Source organism: Somniosus microcephalus, chromosome 9 (genome assembly GCF_052327205.1).
Source record: "Somniosus microcephalus isolate GS21.2 chromosome 9, FLI_Smic_1.0, whole genome shotgun sequence".
Taxonomy (NCBI): Eukaryota; Metazoa; Chordata; class Chondrichthyes; order Squaliformes; family Somniosidae; genus Somniosus; species Somniosus microcephalus.
The window spans coordinates 61,250,791-61,276,990 of record NC_140995.1 but is presented as its reverse complement, the minus strand read 5'-3'; the positions used below and the strand labels follow the sequence as shown (position 1 = coordinate 61,276,990).

At 53.7% G+C, this 26,200-nt stretch overlaps 1 protein-coding gene across 1 annotated transcript in view; it reads right to left on the bottom strand.

Moving 5' to 3' along the window:
- Positions 1-26,200, bottom strand: part of pcnx2 (pecanex 2) — a 946,160-nt gene that overhangs the window by 711,875 nt on the left and 208,085 nt on the right. The window contains exon 6 of the mRNA XM_085996657.1: positions 16,539-16,680. Within this exon, the coding sequence (XP_085852783.1) occupies positions 16,539-16,680 (142 nt within the window). The remainder of the gene's footprint in view (positions 1-16,538; positions 16,681-26,200) is intronic.

The window sequence follows — 26,200 nt, the reverse complement described above, 5'->3', positions numbered from 1 at the left end:
AAGGAGTGGAGGGACAAGGAGAGCAGGGACAAGGAGTGGAGGGCCAAGGAGTGGAGGGACAAGGAGAGGAGGGACAAGGAGAGGAGGGACAAGGAGAGGAGGGACAAGGAGTGGAGGGACACGGAGTTGAGGGACAAGGAGAGGAGGGACAAGGAGTGGAGGGACAAGGAGTGGAGGGACAAGGAGTGCAGGGACAAGGAGAGGAGGGACATGGAGTGGAGGGACAAAGAGAGGAGGGACAAGGAGAGGAGGGACAAGGAGTGGAGGGACAACGAGAGGAGGGATAAGGAGTGGAGGGACAAGGAGTGGAGGGACAAGGAGAGGAGGGACAAGGAGTGGAGGGACAAGGAGTGCAGGGACAAGGAGAGGAGGGACATGGAGTGGAGGGACAAAGAGAGGAGGGACAAGGAGTGGAGGGACAAGGAGTGGAGGGACAACGAGAGGAGGGATAAGGAGTGGAGGGACAAGGAGTGGAGGGACAAGGAGAGGAGGGACACGGAGTGGAGGGACAAGGAGTGGAGGGACATGGAGTGGAGGGACAAGGAGTGGAGGGACAAGGAGAGGAGGGACATGGAGTGGAGGGACAAGGAGTGGAGGGACAAGGAGAGGAGGGACAAGGAGTGGAGGGACAAGGAAAGGAGGGACAAGGAGTGGAGGGACAACGAGAGGAGGGACAAGGAGTGGAGGGACAAGGAGTGGAGGGACAAGGAGAGGAGGGACAAGGAGTGGAGGGACAACGAGAGGAGGGACAAGGAGTGGAGGGACAAAGAAAGGAGGGAGAAGGAGAGGAGGGACAAGGAGTGGAGGGACAAAGAGAGGAGGGACAAGGAAAGGAGGGAAAAGGGGTGGAGGGACACAGAGTTGAGGGACAAGGAGAGGAGGGACAAGGAGTGGAGAGACAAGGAGAGGAGGGACAAGGAGTGGAGGGACAAGGAAAGGAGGGAGAAGGAGTGGAGCGACAAGGAGTGGAGGGACAAGGAGAGGAGGGACAAGGAAAGGAGGGAAAAGGAGTGGAGGGACATGGAGTTGAGGGACAAGGAGAGGAGGGAGAAGGAGTGGAGGGACAAGGAGAGGAGGGACAAGGAGTGGAGGGACAAGGATTGGCGGGACAAGGAGAGGAGGGACAAGGAGAGGAGGGACAAGGAGAGGAGGGAAATGGAGTGGAGGGACAAGGAGAGGAGGGACAAGGAGTGGAGGGACAAGGAGAGGAGGGACAAGGAGTGGAGGGACAAGGAGAGAAGGGACAAGGAGTGGAGGGACAAGGAGAGGAGGGACAAGGAGTGGAGGGACAAGGAGAGGAGGGACAAGGAGTGGAGGGACAAGGAGTGGGAGGACAAAGAGAGGAGGGACAAGGAGTGGAGGGACAAGGAGAGGAGGGACAAGGAGAGGAGGGACAAGGAATGGAGGGACAAGGAGAGGAGGGACAAGGAGAGGAGGGACAAGGAGTGGAGGGACAAAGAAAGGAGGGAGAAGGAATGGAGGGACAAGGAGTGGAGGGACAAGGGGAGGAGGGACAAGGAAAGGAGGGAAAAGGAGTGGAGGGACATGGAGTGGAGGGACAAGGAGAGGAGGGACAAGGAGAGGAGGGACAAGGAGAGGAGGGACAAGGAAAGGAGGTACAAGGAGAGGAGGGACAAGGAGTGGAGGGAGAAGGAGAGGAGTGAGAAGGAGAGGAGGGACAAGGAGAGGAGGGAGAAGGAGAGGAGGGAGAAGGAGAGGACGGACAAGGAGAGGAGGGAGAAGGAGAGGAGGGAGAAGGAGAGGAGTGACAAGGAGAGGAGGGACAAGGAGAGGAGGGACAAGGAGAGGAGGGACAAGGAGTGGAGGGACAAGGAGTGGAGGGACAAGGAGTGCAGGGAAACGGAGTGGAGGGACAAGGAGTGGAGGGACGAGGAGAGGAGGGACAAGGAGAGGAGGGACAGGGAGAGGAGGGACAAGGAGTGGAGGGACATAGAAACATAGAAGATAGGAGCAGGAGTAGGCCATTCGGCCCCTCGAGCCTGCTCCGCCATTCAATGAGATCATGGCTGATCATCCAAATTCAGTACCCTGTCCCTGCCTTCTCCCCATACCCCTTGATCCCTTTAGCCTTAAGAAATATATCCAATTCTTTCTTGAATATATTTAATGAACTGGCCTCCACCCCCTCTGTGACAGAGAATTGCACAGGTTCACCACTCTCTGGGTGAAGAAATTCCTCCTCATCTCTTTAGTGTCCGCGTATCAATAACACACGGACTGCAGGAGAACGGTAATAACAGGTGTTTACTGAACAGAGGATATGCTGGAACTAACTGTACAATTACTACACGGTGTTATATACAGGTGTGGTCACTACTGGTACTGCAGTATACAGGGGCTGTAAAAGATAGTTCCTCTCTTAAAGGTACATACATTACAATTCCTCCCCTTTTAGATAAACAGTACATAATTCATTTAACAATTAAATAATAACTAATTACAATTACAATTTTCTTTGTACTATATACATCAGCTGAAAGTAATCATTTATAAATTCAGTCTTTGAGGAGGCTTCATGATCCTGTCTGGATAGCGTCTTTCTCGAGTATCCTGTTCTTGCGGCGGAGTCGATTCTGGCTCATTGTCATTGGTTGGTTCGTCAGCTTCCAATACCACTGATTCTGAGGTACACGCAATCTGTACTTTGGGTTCATCACCAGGTGCATATGATCGTGGTATGGGTTTGACTTGTTCCTGTGACTCTAGAATCTGGTCAGCATAGCGTCTCACGATGCTCTCTCCGACGTCCACTGTGTACATTAGTGGTCCCTGCCATGTGCATATCATTCCTGGCTGCCATTTTTCTGTTCGGTAGTCACGGGCAAAGACTGGTTGCCCTATCTTGAAGCTCCTGGTTGGCTTCTCATTGATGTGCTGGAATTGCTTATTCTCAACATCTCGTCTTATGTTTGGTTTGAGCAAATCCAGGCGACATCTTAACCTTCGGTTAAAGAACATCATGGCTAGAGCTTGGTTGGTGACTGCATGTGTCGCATTCCGGTAAGCAAACAAGAAATTATCCACCTTGTGTTGCAGTGGTATGTTGTCGTTATACATCGCCTTTATTGCTTTTTTAAAGGTTTGAACAAACCTCTCAGCCAATCCATTTGTGGCTGGATGATATGGGGCAGATGTGTAATGCTTTACCCCATTATTCCTCAAAAACCTCTGGAAATCCTCGGACACAAACTGTGGTCCATTGTCGGAGCAAATCTGTTCTGGCAAGCCATTCCTGGCGAAGATGGTCCGTAGGACTGCAATAGTTTTCTCCGTGGTGGTGGAGGACATTTTGATGACCTCTGGCCATTTCGAATGTGCATCCACGGCGATTAAAAACATTGAGTCCATAAATGGACCAGCAAAATCAATGTGTACCCATTGCCATGGAGATGAGGGCCACTCCCATGGGTGTAGCGGGGCCTGTGGTGGAGCATTTTGGACTTTCTGGCATCCTGTGCATCTCTTGGTCATTTCCTTGATTTCTTTATCGATTCCCGGCCACCACACAAACGCCCTGGCTAGGTTCTTCATTTTTACCCCTCCCAGATGACCCACATGAAGCTCATTGAGCACTCTATCTCTCAACTTGGGTGGAATTACCACTCGGGATCCACACATCAAGGTCCCCCGGCACACTGACAGCTGTTCTCTCCTTGGCGAGAATGCTGGCAACAGTGAGTCGCCATGTGCTGGCCATCCCTTCACCGTCAAATCATAGACCCGAGAGAGTGTCGGGTCATTTTGGGTTTCCTTCTCTATACTTGAGTTTGTAACAGGTAGACATTCGACTATGGTCAAATGGAATATCTCAACAGGGTCCACTGCAGGTGCTTCCTCCATCGTAGGCAGCGGCAGGCGCGACAGCCCATCAGCGTTTCCATGCTGCTTCGTGCCCTTATACTCTATGTCGTATTGATGTGCCCCTAGAAAAAGGGACCATCTTTGCAGCCGTTGCGCCGTCATCACCGGAACGCCCTTCTTTGGGTTAAAAATGGAGACAAGAGGCTGGTGATCAGTCAGTAAGGTGAATTTCTGCCCGTGCAGATAGTGATTGAACTTCTTCACCCCCCCCCCCCCCACACCAAGCTGAGAGCCTCCCTGTCAATCTGGGCGTAGTTACGCTCGGCTGAGGTTAACGAGCGTGACGCAAAGGCTATTGGCCTCTCTGAACCGTCAAGGAATTTGTGCAACAGCACCGCTCCAATGCCGTAGGGAGACGCATCACATGCCAACGGAATCGGTAGTGTTGGATTGTAGTGGGCCAATACTTCTTTTGAAGTGATTAGGCATTTCCATTTCTGAAAGGCACGCTTACACTCATCACTCCATTTCCATGCTACTCCAGTTTGCAGCAGGGCGTTCAGTGGGTGCAGAATTGTAGACAAATTTGGCAAGAACTTATGTTGTAGTTCACCAACCCGAGGAACGGCCTCAGTTGTGACACATTTTCCGGTGCTGGAGCCCTGACTACTGCCTCAATCTTGTCTGGGGACTAATGTAACCCCTCTTCATCAATCACGTGACCACAATACGAGATTTGTTTCCTGAAAAACTCGCATTTGGGGCGGTTGGCTCGTAGCCCATATTCTTGTAATCTAGTGAGCACCTGCTCCAGGTTGGCAAGGTGTTCACTGTCATTTTCGCCCGTAACCAGGATGTCGTCCAAATAATATTGGGTCCCGGGATCCCTTGCAGGACTTGTTCCATCGCCCTCTGCCAAATAGCCGGAGCTGATGCTACCCCGAATACCAGTCGGTTGTACTGGTAAAGACCTTTGTGAGTGTTTATCGTGAGGTATTTTCTAGGTGCTTCTTCTACCTCCATTTGTAGATACGCTTGGGCCAGATCAATCTTCGTAAAGCGTTTCCCTCCAGATAGTGAGGCGAAAATATCTTCTATCCGCGGAAGTGGATATTGTACTGTGTGAAGGACTGGGTTCACAGTTACCTTAAAGTCCCCACAGATGCGAACCTTCTTCGGCTCCCCAGGCTTGCTGCTCAATGATTTCTTCATTACAGGAACGATGGGTGTGGCCCACTCGCTCCAGTCCACCTTAGACAGCACACCCGAACGCTCCAGACTCTCCAGCTCTGCTTCGACGGCTGGGCGGATCGCATACAGTACCGGTCTGGCCTTAAAAAATTTTGGGTTTGCGTTATCTTCAATTTTTATCGTTGTCGTTACGCCTTTGCGATCACGTTGTGTAACTTTAGACAACTGAGTCTCCTGCTCCCGGAGTCATTATCACTCTTCTGATCTTCTGAACTACTGTCCGTCATCTTTTGTACTTTCTTGTACTTTTCCTTAGTGTTGGTTTTCTTTCCCGACCTGCAGACTCGTGCTATGTGTCCCACTTTTCCACATTGCCTGCATACTTTGTCCTTAAACCAGCAATCCTTCTGGTCATGGGTTGTTCTGCCGCAGCGATAGCACTTTTCTGCTCCATATGCCATTTCATTGGTGCTATATTCTTGCGGTTTCTGTTGTATTTCCGCAGCTCCCCGTGCTGCTGCTTCATAGGATACTGCAACGCTGAAAGCCTTTTCTAGCGTAAGGTCCTTTTCCGAAAGTAGTCGTTTCTGGGTTCCTTCACTTTGGAGCCCGCAGACAAACTTATCCCTTAAGGTATCTGCCAGTCCTGTTCCGAACTGGCAGTGTTTCGATAACTTGCGTAGTTCCGTAAGATAGTCAGCATTACTCTCGTCTTTGTGCTGGTTTCTTTTATGGAACTTGAATCTTTCTGCTATCAGCAGCGGTGTAAGGTTTAGATGTTCCTGTAAGATATTGACAATCTCTTCAAAGTTTTTCTCCATTGGTTTAGCTGGGGTAATTAAATTCCGCAATAGGCCGTACATTCTTGCGCCCATCAAATTCAATAATACCGACGCCTTCTTTTCATCAGCCACCTCATTTCCCTTGCAGTACACTTCAATTCTTTCCACATACATGGTCCAGTCTTCTATTTCGTTGTCGAAAGCAGTGATGCTGCCACTCTTCGGCATCTTGGGTGGTTTAAAATGGCGCCTCCCGCACTTTTCCTTCTTCCCCAATGGATTAAAATGGCGCCTCCCGCGCTTTTCCTTCTTCCCCCTGCTGCCAATGCTGCTCCTAGCGTTCTAAATAGTAATGGCGGCGCCCCGCGGCTTTCTGCGCGTCTCTCTTTTGTTAATTAATTTTCTTAGTTTTATTCTTCTTCGACGCTGTCCACTGCGCGTCTCTTTTTCTTCCCCCCTTTTTATTTTCTTTAACGCTGCCCGGCTCTTGAGCACCGGCCGCGCCCTGTGCACTCCACCCTCTCTCTCTCTTTTTCTTCCCGATGACGCTGCTCGGCCCCCTTGCAGAGCCGCTCGATCGAGCTCTAGCCCGCCACAGTCCGGGAAGGGTCAGCGCACTACCTGCTACCAGCCCGATTTGCTGGAACACCTTGACTGGAGAACCAAGCCCAGCTCTCCACAGCTTCCCCTGCGATTCTCTGAACTCCGGTGGATCACTGGGCGGTTGCCCACGGTCGACACCCGTTGCTCTGGCTTCGACTTCCAAGAAGCTTCTTTTCAGGGATGGAGCCCCGTGAGGTGATGCAGTACTGCAGGTGAGTTTGAACCTGCTCGTCGCCACTGTACTGTCCGCGTATCAATAACACATGGACTGCAGGAGAACGGTAATAACAGGTGTTTACTGAACAGAGGGTATGCTGGAACTAACTGTACTAATTACTGCACGGTGTTATATACAGGTGTGGTCACTACTGGTACTGCAGTATACAGGGGCTGTAAAAGATAGTTCCTCTCTTAAAGGTACATACATTACAATCTCAGTCCTAAATGGCCTACCCCTTATCCTTAGACTATGACCCCTGGTTCTGGACTCCCCGGCCATCAGAAACATCCTTCCTGCATCTAGTCTGTCCAGGCCTGACAGAATTTTATAGGTTTCGATGAGATCCCCTCTCAACCTTCTAAACTCCAGCGAGTATAAGCCCAATCGACCCAATCTCTCCTCATACGTCATTCCTGCCATCCCAGGTATCAGCCTGGTGAATCTTCGCTGCACTCCTTCCATGGCAAGAACATCCTTCCTCAGATAAGGTGAACAAAATTGCACACAATACTCAAGATGTGGTCTCACCAAGGCCCTGTACAACTGCAGCAAGACATCCTTGCTCTTGTACTCGAACCCTCTCGCTACGAAGGCCAGGAGGGACAAGGAGTGGAGCGACAAGGAAAGGAGAGAAAAGGAGTGGAAGGACAAGGAGTGGAGGGACAAGGAGAGGACGGACAAGGAGAGGAGGGACAAGGAGAGGAGGGACAAGGAGAGGAGGGACAAGGAGAGGAGGGACAAGGAGAGGAGAGAACAGGAGTGGAGGGACAAGGAGAGGAGGGACAAGGTGAGGAGGGACAAGGAAAGGAGGGACAAGGAAAGGAGGGACAAGGAGAGGAGGGACAAGGCGAGGAGGGACAAGGAGAGGAGGGACAAGGAGTGGAGGGACAAGGAGAGGAGGGACAAGGAGTGGAGGGACAAGGAGTGGAGGGACAAGGAGAGGAGGGACAAGGAGTGGAGGGACAAGGAGTGGAGGGACAAGGAAAGGAGGGAGAAGGAGTGGAGGGACAAGGAGAGGAGGGAGAAGGAGTGGAGGGACAAGGAGAGGAGGGACAAGGAGTGGAGGGACAAGGAGTGGAGGGACAAGGAGTGGAGGGACAAGGAGAGGATGGACAAGGAGAGGAGGGACAACGAGAGGAGGGACAAGGAGAGGAGGGACAAGGAGAGGAGGGACAAGGAGAGGATGGACAAGGAGTGGAGGGACAAGGAAAGGAGGGAGAAGGAGTGGAGGGACAAGGAGTGGAGGGACAAGGAGAGGAGGGACAACGAGAGGAGGGACAAGGAGTGGAGGGACAAGGAGAGGAGGGACAAGGAGTGGAGGAAAACAGAGTGGAGGGACAAGGAGAGGAGGGAAAAAGAGAGGAGGGACATAGAAACATAGAAACATAGAAGATAGGAGCAGGAGTAGGCCATTCGGCCCTTCGAGCCTGCTCCGCCATTCAATGAGATCATGGCTGATCATCCAAATTCAGTACCCTGTCCCTGCCTTCTCCCCATACCCCTTGATCCCTTTAGCCTTAAGAAATATATCCAAATCTTTCTTGAATATATTTAATGAACTGGCCTCCACCACCTTCTGTGGCAGAGAATTCCACAGGTTCACCACTCTCTGGGTGAAGAAATTCCTCCTCATTTCAGTCCTAAATGTCCTACCCCTTATCCTTAGACTATGACCCCTGGTTCTGGACTTCCCGGCCATCAGAAACATCCTTCCTGCATCCAGTCTGTCCAGACCTGTCAGAATTTTATAGGTTTCGATGAGATCCCCTCTCAATCTTCTAAACTCCAGCGAGTATTGTGGTGTATGTAACCTGTTCCACCTTAAGAGAACTTAAGCCTGTTCCACCTTAAGAGATGTACTACTTTCTCTGGCTGCTGTATACGTAATACCGGTGGTGACCACCGGTATATAAGCACTGTGTAGTAAGATTGTATTTAGTATAGTCCTGACCTCCAACCAGTAAAGACCTGTTGAACTTTAATCTTGTAGTCTGTGTGTTATTAATTACAACTAGAACACACAGACTTTACAGTGGCGACGAGTCAGATTCTTATCCTGCGGCAGTTATATCCACGGCGGCTTCGTCCACAGAACGGACGTCGAAGAGAGGCTTCCACCCTCATCACCCTGCTGGAAGACACGTCGCGCGGCAGACATCGAGAAACCAGAGTGCAGAAGACATCCTGAACTCAAAGCCTCCATCAGCGGCTGTCAGCTATCTTCTTTCTACCTCGGTAGTGGGTAAGCCGGGCAGCGACGCGACCAGAAAGTCGGCCGCGTTGGCTGTACAGACGGGGAGGGAAGACGGAGGAATAAGGGCGGTGAGATCGATCGCGACCGGAGATAAGGGCCGGGCCGCATTCGGGCCGAAAGGCGCAGCGCGGGGACATCGATCGCGGCTGGTGATAAGGGCCGGGCCGCATTCGGGCTAAAAAGGCGCAGCGTCTGGGGGCAACTGAAGGCGCGAGAGCCGCGGTGAAGCGGAGACAGCGTCGGGGGACGGGTGAAGACCGCCAAGCGCGGGAAAACCACCATTTTGTAGGCGGAGGACGAAGACAAGAGCGCGGAAGCCGCCATCTTGGATAAAAATTAAAATAAATTAAATTGCAACGATGCCTAAACATGGGAACATTAATACCTTTGATAGCGACATCGAAGATTGGGCTATGTATGTAGAACGCATACAAAATTATTGTAAAGCAAATAAAATCCCAGATGAAGAGAAAGCACTAACATTATTAAACTTAATGGGTGCGAAGACATACGGGCAATTGAAACACCTTTTATCACCAGATAAGATGTTCGAGGAGATTGTTACTGTCCTGAAAAATCACCTAAACCCCACGCCGCTGATGCTAGCGGAACGATTTAAATTTTACAGCAGAAGGCAGCTGAAGGATGAAAGCAATGCTGAATATTTAATGGAATTGCGTAAGCTAGCAAAGGACTGTCAATTTGGAACGAGACTGACAGAGGCGCTACGAGATAAATTTGTGTGTGGTTTATTAAAAGAAGATACACAAAAGCGATTGCTCGAGGAGAATGAGCTGACGCTTGAGAAAGCGGCCACTATGGCAGCAGCACACGAAGCCGCAGCGAGAGGCATGGCAGTAAAGCAGCTACGGTCACCGGAACTCAGTACAAATAAATTGGGTTTGAGTACTGTAAAATGTTATCGTTGCGGAAAGACAACGCACGATCAGAACCAGTGTTGGTTTAAAAACCAAGAATGCAGAACGTGTGGCAGGCTTGGCCACATAGCTAAAGTATTCCGGTCAGGAAAGAAGACCAGCAACAAAAAGTCACCGCAAGGAAAATACATAAAGGTACACAAGGTGACAAAGAACAGTTCGACCGAACAGAAGTCAGATTCAGACGTTAGCAGTAATGAACTGGGTAGCTTAAGAGTACACAACGTTGGTAAGGATGCAGATCTCCAGACAATTTGGGTCACCCTTCAGATAGCAGGAGTCCAAGTAAAGATGGAATTGGACATTGGATCGGCATTGACGGTCATGAATAAGAAAGATTACAAAAGGTTATTCCAACATATTCCCCTACGGGATACGGAGATTATATTGAAAACATACACGGGGCAAAGAGTGTACCCCATCGGAAAGATAGAGGTAAAAGTGGTCCACAAGGGCGAAGAAAGCCAAGTAATGGACTTATATGTGCTACCTGAAGGAGGTCCACCACTACTGGGACGGGAGTGGATTAGGAAAATGAATATGGACTGGCACTCCTTGAAGGCACTAACGGTAGATTCCGGGGAAACAGATGTCAAACCTAAACGATTGTCCAGAATATTGGATGATGCTAAAGAGGTGTTCCAGCAGGGACTGGGAACACTGAGAGGGATTACGGCAAACATCAAGATTGATGAACATGCACACCCAAAATTTTTTAAAGCCAGACCGGTACCCTATGCAATACGACCTACTGTAGAAGCGGAACTGGAAGCGCTAGAACGTTCAGGTGTACTGTCTAAGGTAGATTGGAGTGAGTGGGCTACACCCATTGTTCCCGTTATGAAACGTCCTTCGAGCAACAAGCCAGGAGAACCAGGGAAGGTTCGCATCTGTGGAGATTTCAAAATCACCGTTAATCCGGTGCTTCACACGGTGCAGTATCCGCTTCCGCGGATTGAGGATATTTTTGCTTCGTTGTCTGGCGGGAAACACTTCACCAAGATAGACCTGGCGCAGGCGTACTTGCAGATGGAGGTTGAAGAAGAGTCACGCCAATACCTCACGATCAACACGCATCGAGGTTTGTACCGGTACAATAGGCTGGTTTTTGGAGTGGCATCGGCTCCAGCAATTTGGCAGAGGGCCATGGAGCAGGTATTACAGGGAATTCCAGGCACACAATGTTACCTGGATGATATTCTGATTACAGGTGATGGTGATGAAGAACACCTCGCAAACTTGGAACTGGTGCTCAACAGACTGAAAGAGTATGGACTTAGAGTTCATCGGCAGAAATGTGAGTTCTTCCAGAAGCGGATCTCGTACTGTGGTCATGTCATTGACCGGGAGGGGCTTCATAAGTCTCCTGACAAGATAGAGGCAGTTGTAAAGGCTCCCGCTCCGGGTAATGTCTCTCAGTTGAGGTCGTTTCTAGGATTGATTAACTATTACCATAAATTTCTACCAAATCTATCCACGGTACTGCACCCGCTAAACGCTCTTTTACAGAAGGGGGTACCATGGGAATGGAGCGAAAACTGTAAGAAGGCATTTCGCAAAAGCAAAGAATTGATCACCTCAGAGGAAGTGTTGGCTCACTTCAACCCGACACTGCCTATTCGGTTGGCTTGTGATGCTTCTCCATATGGTATTGGGGCAGTACTCTCACACAAGTTGCCAAATGGCACGGAAAGGCCAGTCACGTTTGCATCCAGATCATTGACCTCCGCTGAGCGCAACTATGCGCAGATCGATAGGGAGGCTCTCAGCCTTGTATGGGGAGTGAAGAAGTTTAATCATTACCTGCAGGGCCAAAAATTCACACTTCTGACAGACCATCAGCCGTTGGTATCCATTTTTAACCCTAAGAAGGGTGTTTCAGTGATGACAGCACAGCGTCTCCAGAGATGGTCCCTTTTCCTAGGGGCACATCAATATCAAATAGAATTCAAAGGTACGAAGCAGCATGGCAATGCTGATGGGCTGTCGCGCCTGCCAGTACCTGAAGAAGAAGAAACGACGAAAGTTGACCCTGCTGAGTTATTTCATTCGACCATCATCGAGTGTTTACCAGTCACCATTGCAAGTATTGAAAGAGAAACCAGGAACGACCCGACACTGTCCAGAGTCTACGAGGTGACAGTGAAAGGATGGCCAACACGCGGTGATCCTTTGTTACCGGCATTCTCGGCAAGGCGAGACCAGCTGTCCATCTGCCATGGTACTTTGATGTACGGGACAAGAGTGATTATTCCTCCCAAGTTAAGGGAAAGAGTTCTAAAAGAACTGCATGAAGGTCATCTGGGGGGAGTTAAGATGAAAAGTCTTGCTAGGGCTTATGTATGGTGGCCGGGTATTGACCAACAGATAGAGGAGTTGACGAAAAGCTGCGCTGGGTGCCAAAAAGTGCAAAATGCACCTCCGATCGCACCACTACACCCATGGGAATGGCCTTCAGCCCCATGGCAATGCGTACATATTGACTTTGCTGGTCCATTCATGGACTCCATGTTCCTAATTGCGGTGGACGCACATTCCAAATGGCCAGAAGTGATCAAGATGAATACCACTACTTCAGAAAAGACAATTGCGGTGTTAAGAACAATATTCGCAAGGAACGGATTGCCAGAACAGATCTGTTCGGACAACGGACCACAGTTCGTGTCGGAAGAATTCCAAAAATTCTTAAAGAAGAATGGGGTGAAACATTATACCTCTGCCCCATATCATCCGGCGACAAACGGGTTGGCCGAGAGATTTGTCCAAACATTCAAAAAGGCAATAAAGGCCATGAACGATGATCAGATTCCGCTACAGCACAAGGTGGACAATTTCCTAATGGCGTATCGAAACGCCGCTCATGCAGTGACTAACCAAAGTCCTGCCATGATGTTTTATAACAGGAGGTTGCGGTCCAGGTTGGACTTGTTAAAACCAAATGTGCGGAGGGAAGTGGAAAACAAACAGTTCCGGCATATTAATAACAAGTCCACTCGAAGTTTCGAAGTAGGACAACCAGTGTTGGCAAGGGGCTATGGAAACGAAAAATGGCAGTCCGGAACAATTCGGGCCAGACAAGGACCTCTGATGTACACAGTAGATATTGGTAACAATGTGATAAGGCGTCATGCGGATCAACTGGTAGAATCAAGAGCAAGGGTCGAACCCATGGTTGCGACAGAGACAACTGTGGAAGACGTTAATGAACCTGAAGCATCTACCTCGGCAGGGACTGTACCTGATGATGACGTCCAATACATAGGAAACCAACAAGAAGAGTCACCTCAGCAACAAGAATCAGAGACCACTGAAAGGCGTTATCCAGACCGAATCAGAAGGCCTCCTGGGAGACTGAACCTTTGAACTGTTTATACCTGAAGTTATATATGTATATATGTTATGATGTTATGTTAAATGGGGATATGACTATTAAGCTAAAAAGGGAGGATTGTGGTGTATGTAACCTGTTCCACCTTAAGAGAACTTAAGCCTGTTCCACCTTAAGAGATGTACTACTTTCTCTGGCTGCTGTATACGTAATACCGGTGGTGACCACCGGTATATAAGCACTGTGTAGTAAGATTGTATTTAGCATAGTCCTGACCTCCAACCAGTAAAGACCTGTTGAACTTTAATCTTGTAGTCTGTGTGTTATTAATTACAACTAGAACACACAGACTTTACATGTATAAGCCCAATCGACACAATCTCTCCTCATACATCATTCCTGCCATCCCAGGTATCAGCCTGGTGAATCTTTGCTGCACTCCTTCCATGGCAAGAACATCCTTCCTCAGATAAGGCGACCAAATCTGCACACAATACTCAAGGTGCGGTCTCACCAAGGCCCTGTACAACTGTAGGAAGACATCCTTGTTCCTGTACTCAAACCCTCTCACTACGAAGGCCAGGAGGGACAAGGAAAGGAAGGACAAGAAGAGGAGGGACAAGGGGAGGAGGGACAAGGAGTGGAGGGACAAGGAGAGGAGGGACAAGGAGAGGAGGGACAAGGAAAGGAGGGACAAGGAGTGGAGGGACAAGGAATGGAGGGACAAGGAGAGGAGGGACAAGGAGAGGAGGGACAAGGAGTGGAGGGACAAGGAGTGGAGGGACAAGGAGAGGAGGGACAAGGAGTGGAGGGACAAGGAGAGGAGGGACAAGGAGAGGAGGGACAAGGAGAGGAGGGACACGGAGAGGAGGGACACGGAGAGGAGGGACAAGGAGTGGAGCGACAAGGAGAGGAGGGACAAGGAGAGGAGGGACACGGAGAGGAGGGACAAGGAGAGGAGGGACACGGAGAGGAGGGACAAGGGGAGGAGGGACAAGGAGTGGAGGGACAAGGGGCACGGAGTGGAGGGACAAGGAGTGGAGGGACAAGGAGAGGAGGGACAAGGGGAGGAGGGACAAGGAGAGGAGGGACAAGGAGAGGAGGGACAAGTAGAGGAGGGACAAGGAGAGGAGGGACAAGGAGTGGAGGGAGAAGGAGAGGAGGGACAAGTAGAGGAGGGACAAGGAGTGGAGGGACAAGGAGAGGAGGGACAAGGGGAGGAGGGACAAGGAGAGGAGGGACAAGGAGAGGAGGGACAAGGAGAGGAGGGACAAGGAGTGGAGGGAGAAGGAGAGGAGCGACAAGTAGAGGAGGGACAAGTAGAGGAGGGACAAGGAGAGGAGGGACAAGGAGAGGAGGGACACGGCGAGGAGGGACAAGGGGAGGAGGGACAAGGGGAGGAGGGACAAGGAGAGGAGGGACAAGGAGAGGAGGGACAAAGAGAGGAGGGACAAGGAGAGGAGGGACACGGAGAGGAGGGACAAGGGGAGGAGGGGCAAGGGGAGGAGGGACACGGAGAGGAGGGACAAGGAGAGGAGGGAGAAGGAGAGGAGGGACAAGGATAGGAGGGACAAGGAGAGGAGGGACAAGGAGAGGAGGGACAAGGAGAGGAGGGACAAGGGGAGGAGGGACACGGAGAGGAGGGACAAGGAGAGGAGGGACAAGGGGAGGAGGGACACGGAGAGGAGGGACAAGGAGAGGAGGGAGAAGGAGTGGAGGGACAAGGAGAGGAGGGACAAGGAGAGGAGGGACAAGGAGAGGAGGGACATGGAGAGGAGGGACACGGAGAGGAGGGACAAGGAGTGGAGGGACAAGGAGAGGAGGGACAAGGAGAGGAGGGACAAGGAGAGGAGGGACACGGAGAGGAGGGACAAGGGGAGGAGGGACAAGGAGTGGAGGGACAAGGGGAGGAGGGACAAGGAGAGGAGGGACACGGAGAGGAGGGAGAAGGAGTGGAGGGAGAAGGAGAGGAGGGACAAGGAGAGGAGGGACACGGAGAGGAGGGACAAGGAGTGGAGGGACAAGGAGAGGAGGGACAAGGAGAGGAGGGAGAAGGAGTGGAGGGACAAGGAGAGGAGGGACAAGGAGAGGAGGGACAAGGAGAGGAGGGACAAGGAGAGGAGGGACAAGGAGTGGAGGGACAAGGAGAGGAGGGACACGGAGAGGAGGGACAAGGAGAGGAGGGAGAAGGAGTGGAGGGACAAGGAGAGGAGGGACAAGGAGTGGAGGGACAAGGAGAGGAGGGACAAGGAGAGGAGGGACAAGGAGAGGAGGGACAAGGAGAGGGACAAGGAGAGGAGGGACAAGGAGTGGAGGGAGAAGGAGAGGAGGGACAAGTAGAGGAGGGACAAGTAGAGGAGGGACAAGGAGTGGAGGGACAAGGAGAGGAGGGACAAGGAGAGGAGGGACAAGGAGAGGAGGGACGAGGAAAGGAGGGACAAGGAGAGGAGGGACAAGGAGAGGAGGGACAAGGGGAGGAGGGACACGGAGTGGGGGGAGAGGGAGTGGAGGGACAATGAATGGAGGGACAAGGAGAGGAGGGACAAGGTGAGGAGGGACAAGGAATGGAGGGACAAGGAGAGGAGGGACAAGGAGTGGAGGGACAAGGAGAGGAGGGAGAAGGAGAGGAGGGACAAGGAGTGGAGGGACAAGGAATGGAGGGACAAGGAGAGGAGGGACAAGGAATGGAGGGACAAGGAGAGCAGGGACAAGGAGAGGAGGGACAACGAGTGGAGGGACAAGGAAAGGAGGGACAAGGAGAGGAGGGACAAGGAGTGGAGAGACAAGGAGAGGAGGGAGAAGGAGAGGAGGGACAAGGAGTGGAGGGACAAGGAATGGAGGGACAAGGAGAGGAGGGACAAGGAGAGGAGGGACGAGGAAAGGAGGGGCAAGGAGTGGAGGGACAAGGAAAGGAGGGACAAGGAATGGAGGGACAAGGAATGGAGGGACAAGGAGAGGAGGGACAAGGAGAGGAGGGACAAGGAGTGGAGGGACAAGGAGAGGAGGGACAAGGAGCAGAGGGACAAGGAGCGGAGGGACAAGGAGAGGAGGGACAAGGAGAGGAGGGACAAGGAGAGGAGGGGGAAGGAGAGGAGGGACAAGGAGTGGAGGGACAAGGAGCGGAGGGACAAGGGGAGGAGGGACAAGGGGAGGAGGGACAAGGAGTGGAGGGACAAGGAGAGGAGGGACAAGGAGAGGAGGGACAAGGAGAGGAGGGAGAAGGAGAGGAGGGACAAGGAGTGGAGGGACAATGAGCAGAGGGACAAGGGGAGGAGGGACAAGGGGAGGAGGGACAAGGAGAGGAGGGACAAGGGAAAACCGCCTCATTCTAAAACTCAGCACCAATGATTTGTAGATTGTAGAATTTATCATTTATCCACGCAGGACGATGAAAGCTTACCTCTGGGGTGAACTGATGCAGTTTGCAGAATGAGTTGGATTGTTCCCTTCATTGTGCCGTTGTCGTATTGCTGATCTTCTCGGCCGACTGCTGTGGTCACGTCGCCGTCTATTTTCTGGTCCTGTCTCCGGTAGGGGCAGAACTATATCAGAGTAAAAGGTTGGGAGAATATTTCATGAAAAGATTATTGAGTTTGGTGGAATAAAGCAACTGCTGAGTGGGCCCATGGAGCAGAAGGCCAAGCTTGACACTTTACCCAAGCTCAAACTTCCCTAAACTGGACTGAGTTTTCATAACTTTCAGTTGCGCACCTCTAATTAGTGGCAGGAGATTGGGGGCTTGCGTAATAGAGCAACTCTGTACCACACATCATCTCCTTCACCATTCGACTTCTGAAGACGTGCCGATACTTCCTCTTTGTACTTGTTAGAGGCGTCGAATTCAGCTCATCACGAATCTCCGCTCATCCCCGATCTCCTCTCATCCCCGATCTCCTCTCATCCCCAGTCTCCTCTCATCCCCGATCTCGGCTCATAAGAACATAAGAACCTAAGAAATAGGAGCAGGAGTAGGCCATACGGCCCCTCGGGCCTGCTCCGCCATTCAATAGGATCATGGCTGATCTGAATCTAGACTCACGTCCACTTCCCTGCCCTCTCCCCGTAACCCCTAATTCCCTTATCTGCTAGGAAAATGTCTATCTCCATTTTAAATTTATTTAATGTTGCAGCTTCCACAGTTCTCTGGGGTAGCAAATTCCATAGATTTACTACCCTCTGAGTGAAGAAGTTTCTCCTCATCTCAGTTTTGAAAGGGCAGCCCCTTATTCTAAGATTATGCCCCCTAGTTCTAGTCTCACCCATCAGTGGAAACATCCTCACCCCTTCCACCCGATCAAGCCCCCTCACAATCTTATATGTTTCGATAAGATCGCCTCTCATTCTTCTGAACTCCAATGAGTAGAGTCCCAACCTACTCAACCTTTCCTCATACGTCAACCCCCTCATCTCTGGAATCAACCGAGTGAACCTTCTCTGAAACGCCTTGATCTCGGCTCATTCCCAATCTCAGCTCATCCCCGATCTCCTCTCATCCCCGATCTCCGTTCATCCCCGATCTCAGCTCATCCCCGATCTCGGCTCATCTCCGATCTCAGCTCGAGGATCGGGGACGAGGAGAGGAGGGGATAGGAGAGGAGGGACAAGGAGAGGAGGGACAAGGAAAGGAGGGACAAGGAGAGGAGGGACTCCCCGATCATGGCTCATCTCCGATCTCCTCTCATCCCCGATCTCAGCACATCCCTGATCTCAGCTCAACCCCAATCTCAGCTCATCCCCGATCTCGGCTCATTCCCAATCTCAGCTCATCCCCGATCTCCTCTCATCCCCGATCTCAGCTCATCCCCAATCTCAGCTCATCCCCAATCTCGGCTCATTCCCAATCTCAGCTCATCCCCGATCACCTCTCATTCCCGATCTCCTCTCATCCCCGATCTCCGCTCATCCCCAATCTCAGCTCATCCCCGATCACGGCTCATCCTCGATCTCCTCTCATCCCGATCTCCTCTCATCCCCGATCTCCAATCATCCCCGAACTCGGCAAATCCTCAATCTCGGCTCATCCCCAATCTTGGCTCATCCTCGATCTCGGCTCATCCCCGATCTCCTCTCATCCCCGATCTCGGCTCATCCCCGATCTCGGCTCATCCCTAATCTCCTCTCATTCCCGATTTTGGCTCATCCCCGATCTCCTCTCATCCCCGATCTCGGCTCATCCCCGATCTCCGCTCATCCCCGATCTCGGCTCATTCCAGACTCGGCTCATCCCCGATCTCCTCTCATCCCCGATCTCCTCTCATCCCCAATCTCGGCTCATCCCCGATCTCCTCTCATCCCCGATCTCGGCTCATCCCCAATCTCCTCTCATTCCCGATCTCGGCTCATCCCCGATCTCCTCTCATCCCCGATCTCTGCTCATCCCCGATCACAGCTCATTCCCGACTCGGCTCATCCCCGATCTCCTCTCATTCCCGATCTCGGCTCATCCCTGATCTCCGCTCATCCCTGATCTCCTCTCATCCCCGATCTCCGCTCATCCCCGATCTCGGCTCATCCCCGATCTCGGCTCATCCCCGATCTCGGCTCATCCCCGATCTCATCTCATCCCCGATCTCGGCTCATCCCCGATCTCGGCTCATTCCCGATCTCCTCTCATCCCCGATCCCGGCTCATCCCCGATCTTGGCTCATCCCCGATCTCCTCTCATCCCCGATCTCGGCTCATCCCCGATCTCCTCTCATCCCCGATCTCAGCTCATCCCCGATCTCGGCTCATCCCCGAACTCCTCTCATTCCCGATCTCGGCTCATCCCCGATCTCCTCTCATCCCCGATCTCGGCTCATCCCCGATCTCCTCTCATCCCTGATCTTGGCTCATCCCCAATCTCTGCTCATCCCCGATCACGGCTTATTCCCGACTCGGCTCATTCCCGATCTCCTCTCATCCCCGACCTCGGCTCATCCCCGATCTCCGCTCATCCCCGATCTCCGCTCATCCCCGATCTTGGCTCATCCCCGATCTCATCTCATCCCCAATCTCCTCTCATCCCCGATCTCGGCTCATCCCCGATCTCGGCTCATCCCCGATCTCGGCTCATCCCCGATCTCGGCTCATCCCCGATCTCCGCTCATCCCCGATCTCCTCTCATCCCCGATCTCCTCTCATCCCCGATCTCGGCTCATCCCCGATCTCCTCTCATCCCCGATCTCGGCTCATCCCCGATCTCGGCTCATCCCCGATCTCGGCTCATCCCCAATCTCAGCTCATCCCCGATCTCGGCTCATCCCGGATCTCGGCTCATCCCCAATCTCAGCTCATCCCGATCTCGGCTCATCCCCAATCTCAGCTCATCCCGATCTCGTCTCATCCCCGATCTCCTCTCATCCCCGATCTCAGCTCATCCCCAATCTCGGCTCATCCCCGATCTCAGCTCATCCCCGATCTCGGCTCATCCCCAATCTCCTCTCATCCCCGATCTCGGCTCATCCCCGATCTCAGCTCATCCCCAATCTCCTCTCATCCCCAATCTCTGCTCATCCCCGATCTCCTCTCATCCCCGATCTCCTCTCATCTCCGCTCATCCCCGATCTCAGATCATCCTACATCTCGGCTCATCCCAGATCTCAGATCATCCTACATCTCGGCTCATCCCCGATCTCCTCTCATCCTACATCTCCGCTCATCCCCGATCATAGCTCATCCCCGATTTCCTCTCATTCCCGATCTCCTCTCATCCCCGATCTCGGCTCATCCCCAATCTCGGCTCATCCCCGATCTCCTCTCAACCCCGATCTCGGTCCTTCCCCGATCTCGACTCATCTCCGAACTCGGCTCATCCCAGATCTCCTCTCATCCCCGATCTCCTCTCATCCCGATCTCCTCTCATCCCCGATCGCAGCACATCCCGATCTCCGCTCATCCCCGATCTCCTCTCATCCCCGAGCTTCTCTTATCCCCGATCTCGGCTCATCCATGATCTCCTCTCATCCCCGATCTCCTCTCATCCCCGATCTCGGCTCATCCCCAATCTCCACTCATCCCCGGTCTCGGCACATCCCGATCTCCGCTCATCCCCGATCTCCTCTCATCCCCGATCTCCGCTCATCCCTGATCTCGGCTCATCCCCGATCTCCTCCCATCCCCGATCTCCTCTCATCCCCGATCTCGGCTCATCCCCAATCTCCACTCATCCACAATCTCGGCTCATCCCCGATCTCGGCTCATTCCCAATCTCGGCTCATCCCCGATCTCCTCTCATCCCCGATCTCGGCTCATCCCCGATCTCCTCTCAACCCCGATCTCGGCTCATCCCCGATCTCGTCTCATCCCCGATCTCGGCACATCCCCGATCTCAGATCATCCCTGATCTCGGCCCTTCCCCGATCTCGACTCATCTCCGAACTTGGCTCATCCCAGATCTCCTCTCATCCCTGATCTCCTCTCAACCCCGATCTTGGCACATCCCAATCTCCGCTCATCCACGATCTCCTCTCATCCCCAATCTACTCTCATCCCAATCGCGGCTCATCCCCGATCTCGGCTCATCCCCGATCTCGGCTCATTCCCAATCTCAGCTCATCCCCGATCTCCTCTCATCCCCGATCTCGGCCCTTCCCCGATTTCGACTCATCTCCGAACTCGGCTCATCCCAGATCTCCACTCATCCCCGATCTCCTCTCATCCCCGATCTTGGCACATCCCGATCTCCGCTCATCCCCGATCTCCTCTCATCCCCGATCTCGGTTCATCCCCGATCTCGGCTCATCCCCGATCTCGGCTCATTCTCAATCTCGGCTCATCCCCGATCTCCTCTCATCCCCGATCTCGGCTCATCCCCAATCTCGGCTCATCCCCGATCTCCTCTCACGCCTGATCTCGGCTCATCCCCGATCTCCGCTCATCCCCGATCTCCTCTCATCCCCGATCTCGGCTCATCCCCAATCTCGTCTCATCCTCGATCTCAGCTCATCCCAGACCTCCTCTCATCCCCGATCTCGGCTCATCCCAGATCTCCACTCATCCCCGATCTCTCATCCCCGATCTCGGCACATCCCGATCTCCGCTCATCCCCGATCTCCTCTCATCCCCGATCTCCTCTCATCCCCGATCTCAGCTCATCCCCGATCTCGGCTCATCCCCGATCTCGGCTCATTCCCAATCTCGGCTCATCCCCGATCTCCTCTCATCCCCGATCTCGGCTCATCCCCAATCTCGGCTCATCTCCGATCTCCTCTCACGCCTGATCTCGGCTCATTCCCGACCTCCGCTCATCCCCGATCTCCTCTCATCCCCGATCTCGGCTCATCCCCGATCTCGTCCCATCCCCGATCTCAGCTCATCCCAGATCTCCTCTCATCCCCGATCTCGGCTCATCCCCGATCTCGGCTCATCCCCGATCCCAGCTCATCCCCAATCTCAGCTCATCCCCAATCTCCGCTCATCCCCGATCTCAGCTCATCCCCGATCTCCGCTCATCCCCAATCTTGGCTCATCCCCGATCTCATCTCATCCCTGATCTCGGCTCATCCCCGATCTCGGCTCATCCCCGATCTCCTCTCATCCCCGATCTCCTCTAATTCCCGATCTCCTCTCATCCCCGATCTCGGCACATCCAGATCTCCGCTGATCCCCGATCTCCTCTCATCCCCGATCTCCTCTCATCCCGATCTCGGCTCATCCCCGAGCTCGGCTCATCCCTGATCTCGGCTCATTCCCAATCTCGGCTAATCCCCGATCTCCTCTCATCCCCGATCTCGGCTCATCCCCGAACTCCTCTCATCCCTGATCTCGGCTCATCCCCGATCTCGGCTCATCCCCAATCTCGGCTCATCCCCGATCTCGGCTCATCCCCGATCTCGGCTCATCCCCGATCTCCTCTCATTCCCGATCTCAGCTCATCCCTGATCTCCTCTCATCCCCGACCTCAGCTCATCCCCGATCTCCGCTCATCCCCGATGTCCTCTCATCCCCGATCTCAGCTCATCCCCGATCTCCTCTCATCCCCAATCTTGGCTCATCCCCGATGTCGGCTCATCCCCGATCTCTCTCATCCCCGATCTCAGCTCATCCCCGATCTCGGTTCATCCCCGATCTCCGCTCATCCCCGATCTCCACTCATCCCCAATCTCAGCTCATCCCCAATCTCCACTCATCCCCGATCTCCTCACATCCCCGACCTCGGCTCATCCCCGATCTCGGCTCATCCCCGATCTCGGCTCATCCCCGATCTCCTCTCATCCCCGACCTCGGCTCATCCCCAATCTTGGCTCATCCCCGATCTCAGCTCATCCCCGATCTCGGCTCATCCCCAATCTCAGCTCATTCCCGATCTCAGCTCATCCCCGATCTCCTCTAATCCCTGATCTCCTCTCATTCCCGATCTCATCTCATCCCCGATCTCTCGTCCCCAATCTCTGCTCATCCCCGATCTGCTCTCATCCCTGATCTCAGCTCATCCCCGATCTCATCTCATCCCCGATCTCGGCCCTTTCCCGATCTCGGCTCATCTCCGATCTCCTTTCATCCCCGATCTCAGCTCATCCCCGATCTCCTCTCATCCCCGATCTCCTCTCATCCCCGATCTCGGCCCTTCCTCGATCTCGACTCATCTCCGAACTCGGCTCATCCCAGATCTCCTCTCGTACCCGATCTCGGCTCATCCCCGATCTCCGCTCATCCCCGATCTCGGCACATCCCGATCTCCGCTCATCCCCGATTTCCTCTCATCCCCGATTTCCTCTCATCCCCGGTCTCGACAGAGCCCCGATCTCCTCTCATCCCCGATCAACTCTCATCCCCGATCTCGGCTCATCCCCGATCTCCTCTCATTCCGATCTCGGCTCATCCCCGATCTCGGCTCATCCCTGATCTTGGCACATCCCCGATCTCGGCTCATCCCCGATCTCGGCTCATCCCCGATCTCCTCTCACCCCCGATCTCCTCTCATCCCCGATCCCGGCTCTTACCCGATCTCCAATCATCCCCGATCTTGGCACATCCCCGATCTCCTCTCATCCCCGATCTCGGCTCATCCTCAATCTCGGCTCATCCCCGATCTCCTCTCATCCCCGATCTCGGCTCATCCCAGATCTCCTCTCATCCCCGATCTCCTCTCATCCCCGAACTCGGCTCATCTCCGATCTCTGCTCATTCCCGATCTCTGCTCATTCCCGATCTCGGCTCATCCCCGATCTACTCTCATCCCCAATCTCATCTCATCCTCAATCTCAGCTCATCCCCGATCTCCTCTCATCCCCGATTTCGGCTTAACTCCGATCTCTGCTCATCCTCGATCTCGGCTCATCCCCGAACTCCTCTCATCCCTGATCTCCGCTCATCCCCGATCTCGGCTCATCTCCGATCTCCACTTATCCTGCATCTCGGCACATCCTGGATCTCCGCTCATCCCCGATCTCCTCTTATCCTGCATCTCGGCACATCCCAGATCTCCGCTCATCCCCGATCTCCTCTCATCCCCGATCTCCTCTCATCCCCGATCTCGGCTCATCCCCGATCTCGGCTCATCCCCGATCTCCTCTCATCCCCAATCTCGGCTCATCCCCGATCTCCACATCCCCAATCTCGGCTCATCCCCGATCTCGGCTCATCCCCGATCTCCTCTCATCCCCAATCTCGGCTCATCCCCGATCTCCACATCCCCAATCTTGGCTCATCCCCAATCTCGGCTCATCCCCGATCTCCACATCCCCAATTTCGGCTCATCCCCGATCTCGGCTCATCCCCGATCTCCTCTCATCCCCAATCTCAGCTCATCCCCGATGTCCACATCCCTGATCTCGGCACATCCCCGATCTCAGCTCATCCCCGATCTCCTCTCATCCCCAATCTCGGCTCATCCCCGATCTCCACATCCCCAATCTCGGCTCATCGCCGATCTCGGCTCATTCCCAATCTCAGCTCATTCCCAATCTCGGCTCATCCCCGATCTCCACATCCCCGATCTCGGCTCATCCCAGATCTCCACTCATCCCCGATCTCTCATCCCCGATCTCGGCACATCCCGATCTCCGCTCATCCCCGATCTCCTCTCATCCCCGATCTCCTCTCATCCCTGATCTCAGCTCATCCCCGATCTCGGCTCATCCCCGATCTCGGCTCATTCCCAATCTCGGCTCATCCCCGATCTCCTCTCATCCCCGATCTCGGCTCATCCCCAATCTCGGCTCATCTCCGATCTCCTCTCACGCCTGATCTCGGCTCATCCCCGATCTCCGCTCATCCCCGATCTCCTCTCATCCCCGATCTCGGCTCATCCCCGATCTCGTCCCATCCCCGATCTCAGCTCATCCCAGATCTCCTCTCATCCCCGATCTCGGCTCATCCCCGATCTCCTCGCATCCCCGACCTTGGCCCATCCCCGATCTTGGCTCATCCCCGATCCCAGCTCATCCCCAATCTCAGCTCATCCCCAATCTCCGCTCATCCCCGATCTCAGCTCATCCCCGATCTCCGCTCATCCCCAATCTTGGCTCATCCCCGATCTCATCTCATCCCTGATCTCGGCTCATCCCCGATCTCGGCTCATCCCCGATCTCCTCTCATCCCCGATCTCCTCTAATTCCCGATCTCCTCTCATCCCCGATCTCGGCACATCCAGATCTCCGCTGATCCCCGATCTCCTCTCATCCCCGATCTCCTCTCATCCCGATCTCGGCTCATCCCCGAGCTCGGCTCATCCCTGATCTCAGCTCATCCCCGATCTCGGCTCATCCCGGATCTCGGCTCATCCCCAATCTCAGCTCATCCCGATCTCGGCTCATCCCCAATCTCAGCTCATCCCGATCTCCTCTCATCCCCGATCTCGGCTCATACCTGATCTCGTCTCATCCCCGATCTCCTCTCATCCCCGATCTCAGCTCATCCCCAATCTCGGCACATCCCCGATCTCAGCTCATCCCCGATCTCGGCTCATCCCCAATCTCCTCTCATCCCCGATCTCAGCTCATCCCCGATCTCAGCTCATCCCCAATCTCCTCTCATCCCCAATCTCTGCTCATCCCCGATCTCCTCTCATCCCCGATCTCCTCTCATCTCCGCTCATCCCCGATCTCCTCTCATCCCCGATCTCGGCTCATCCCCGATCTCCTCTCTTCCCCGATCTTGGATCATCCCCGATCACGGCACATCCCCGATCTCGGCTCATCCCCGATCTCGGCTCATCCCCAATCTCGGCTCATCCCCAATCTCGGCTCATCCCAGATCTCCTCTCATCCCCGATCCCCTCTCATCCCCGATCTCGGCTCATCCCCGATCTCGGCTCATCCCAGATCTCAGATCATCCTACATCTCGGCTCATCCCCGATCTCCTCTCATCCTACATCTCCGCTCATCCCCGATCATAGCTCATCCCCGATTTCCTCTCATTCCCGATCTCCTCTCATCCCCGATCTCGGCTCATCCCCAATCTCGGCTCATCCCCGATCTCCTCTCAACCCCGATCTCGGTCCTTCCCCGATCTCGACTCATCTCCGAACTCGGCTCATCCCAGATCTCCTCTCATCCCCGATCTCCTCTCATCCCGATCTCCTCTCATCCCCGATCGCAGCACATCCCGATCTCCGCTCATCCCCGATCTCCTCTCATCCCCGAGCTTCTCTTATCCCCGATCTCGGCTCATCCACGATCTCCTCTCATCCCCGATCTCCTCTCATCCTCGATCTCGGCTCATCCCCAATCTCCACTCATCCCCGGTCTCGGCACATCCCGATCTCCGCTCATCCCCGATCTCCTCTCATCCCCGATCTCCGCTCATCCCCGATCTCGGCTCATCCCCGATCTCCTCTCATCCCCGATCTCCTCTCATCCCCGATCTCGGCTCATCCCCAATCTCCACTCATCCACAATCTCAGCTCATCCCCGATCTCGGCTCATTCCCAATCTCGGCTCATCCCCGATCTCCTCTCATCCCCGATCTCGGCTCATCCCCGATCTCCTCTCAACCCCGATCTCGGCTCATCCCCGATCTCGTCTCATCCCCGATCTCGGCACATCCCCGATCTCAGATCATCCCCGATCTCGGCCCTTCCCCGATCTCGACTCATCTCCGAACTTGGCTCATCCCAGATCTCCTCTCATCCCTGATCT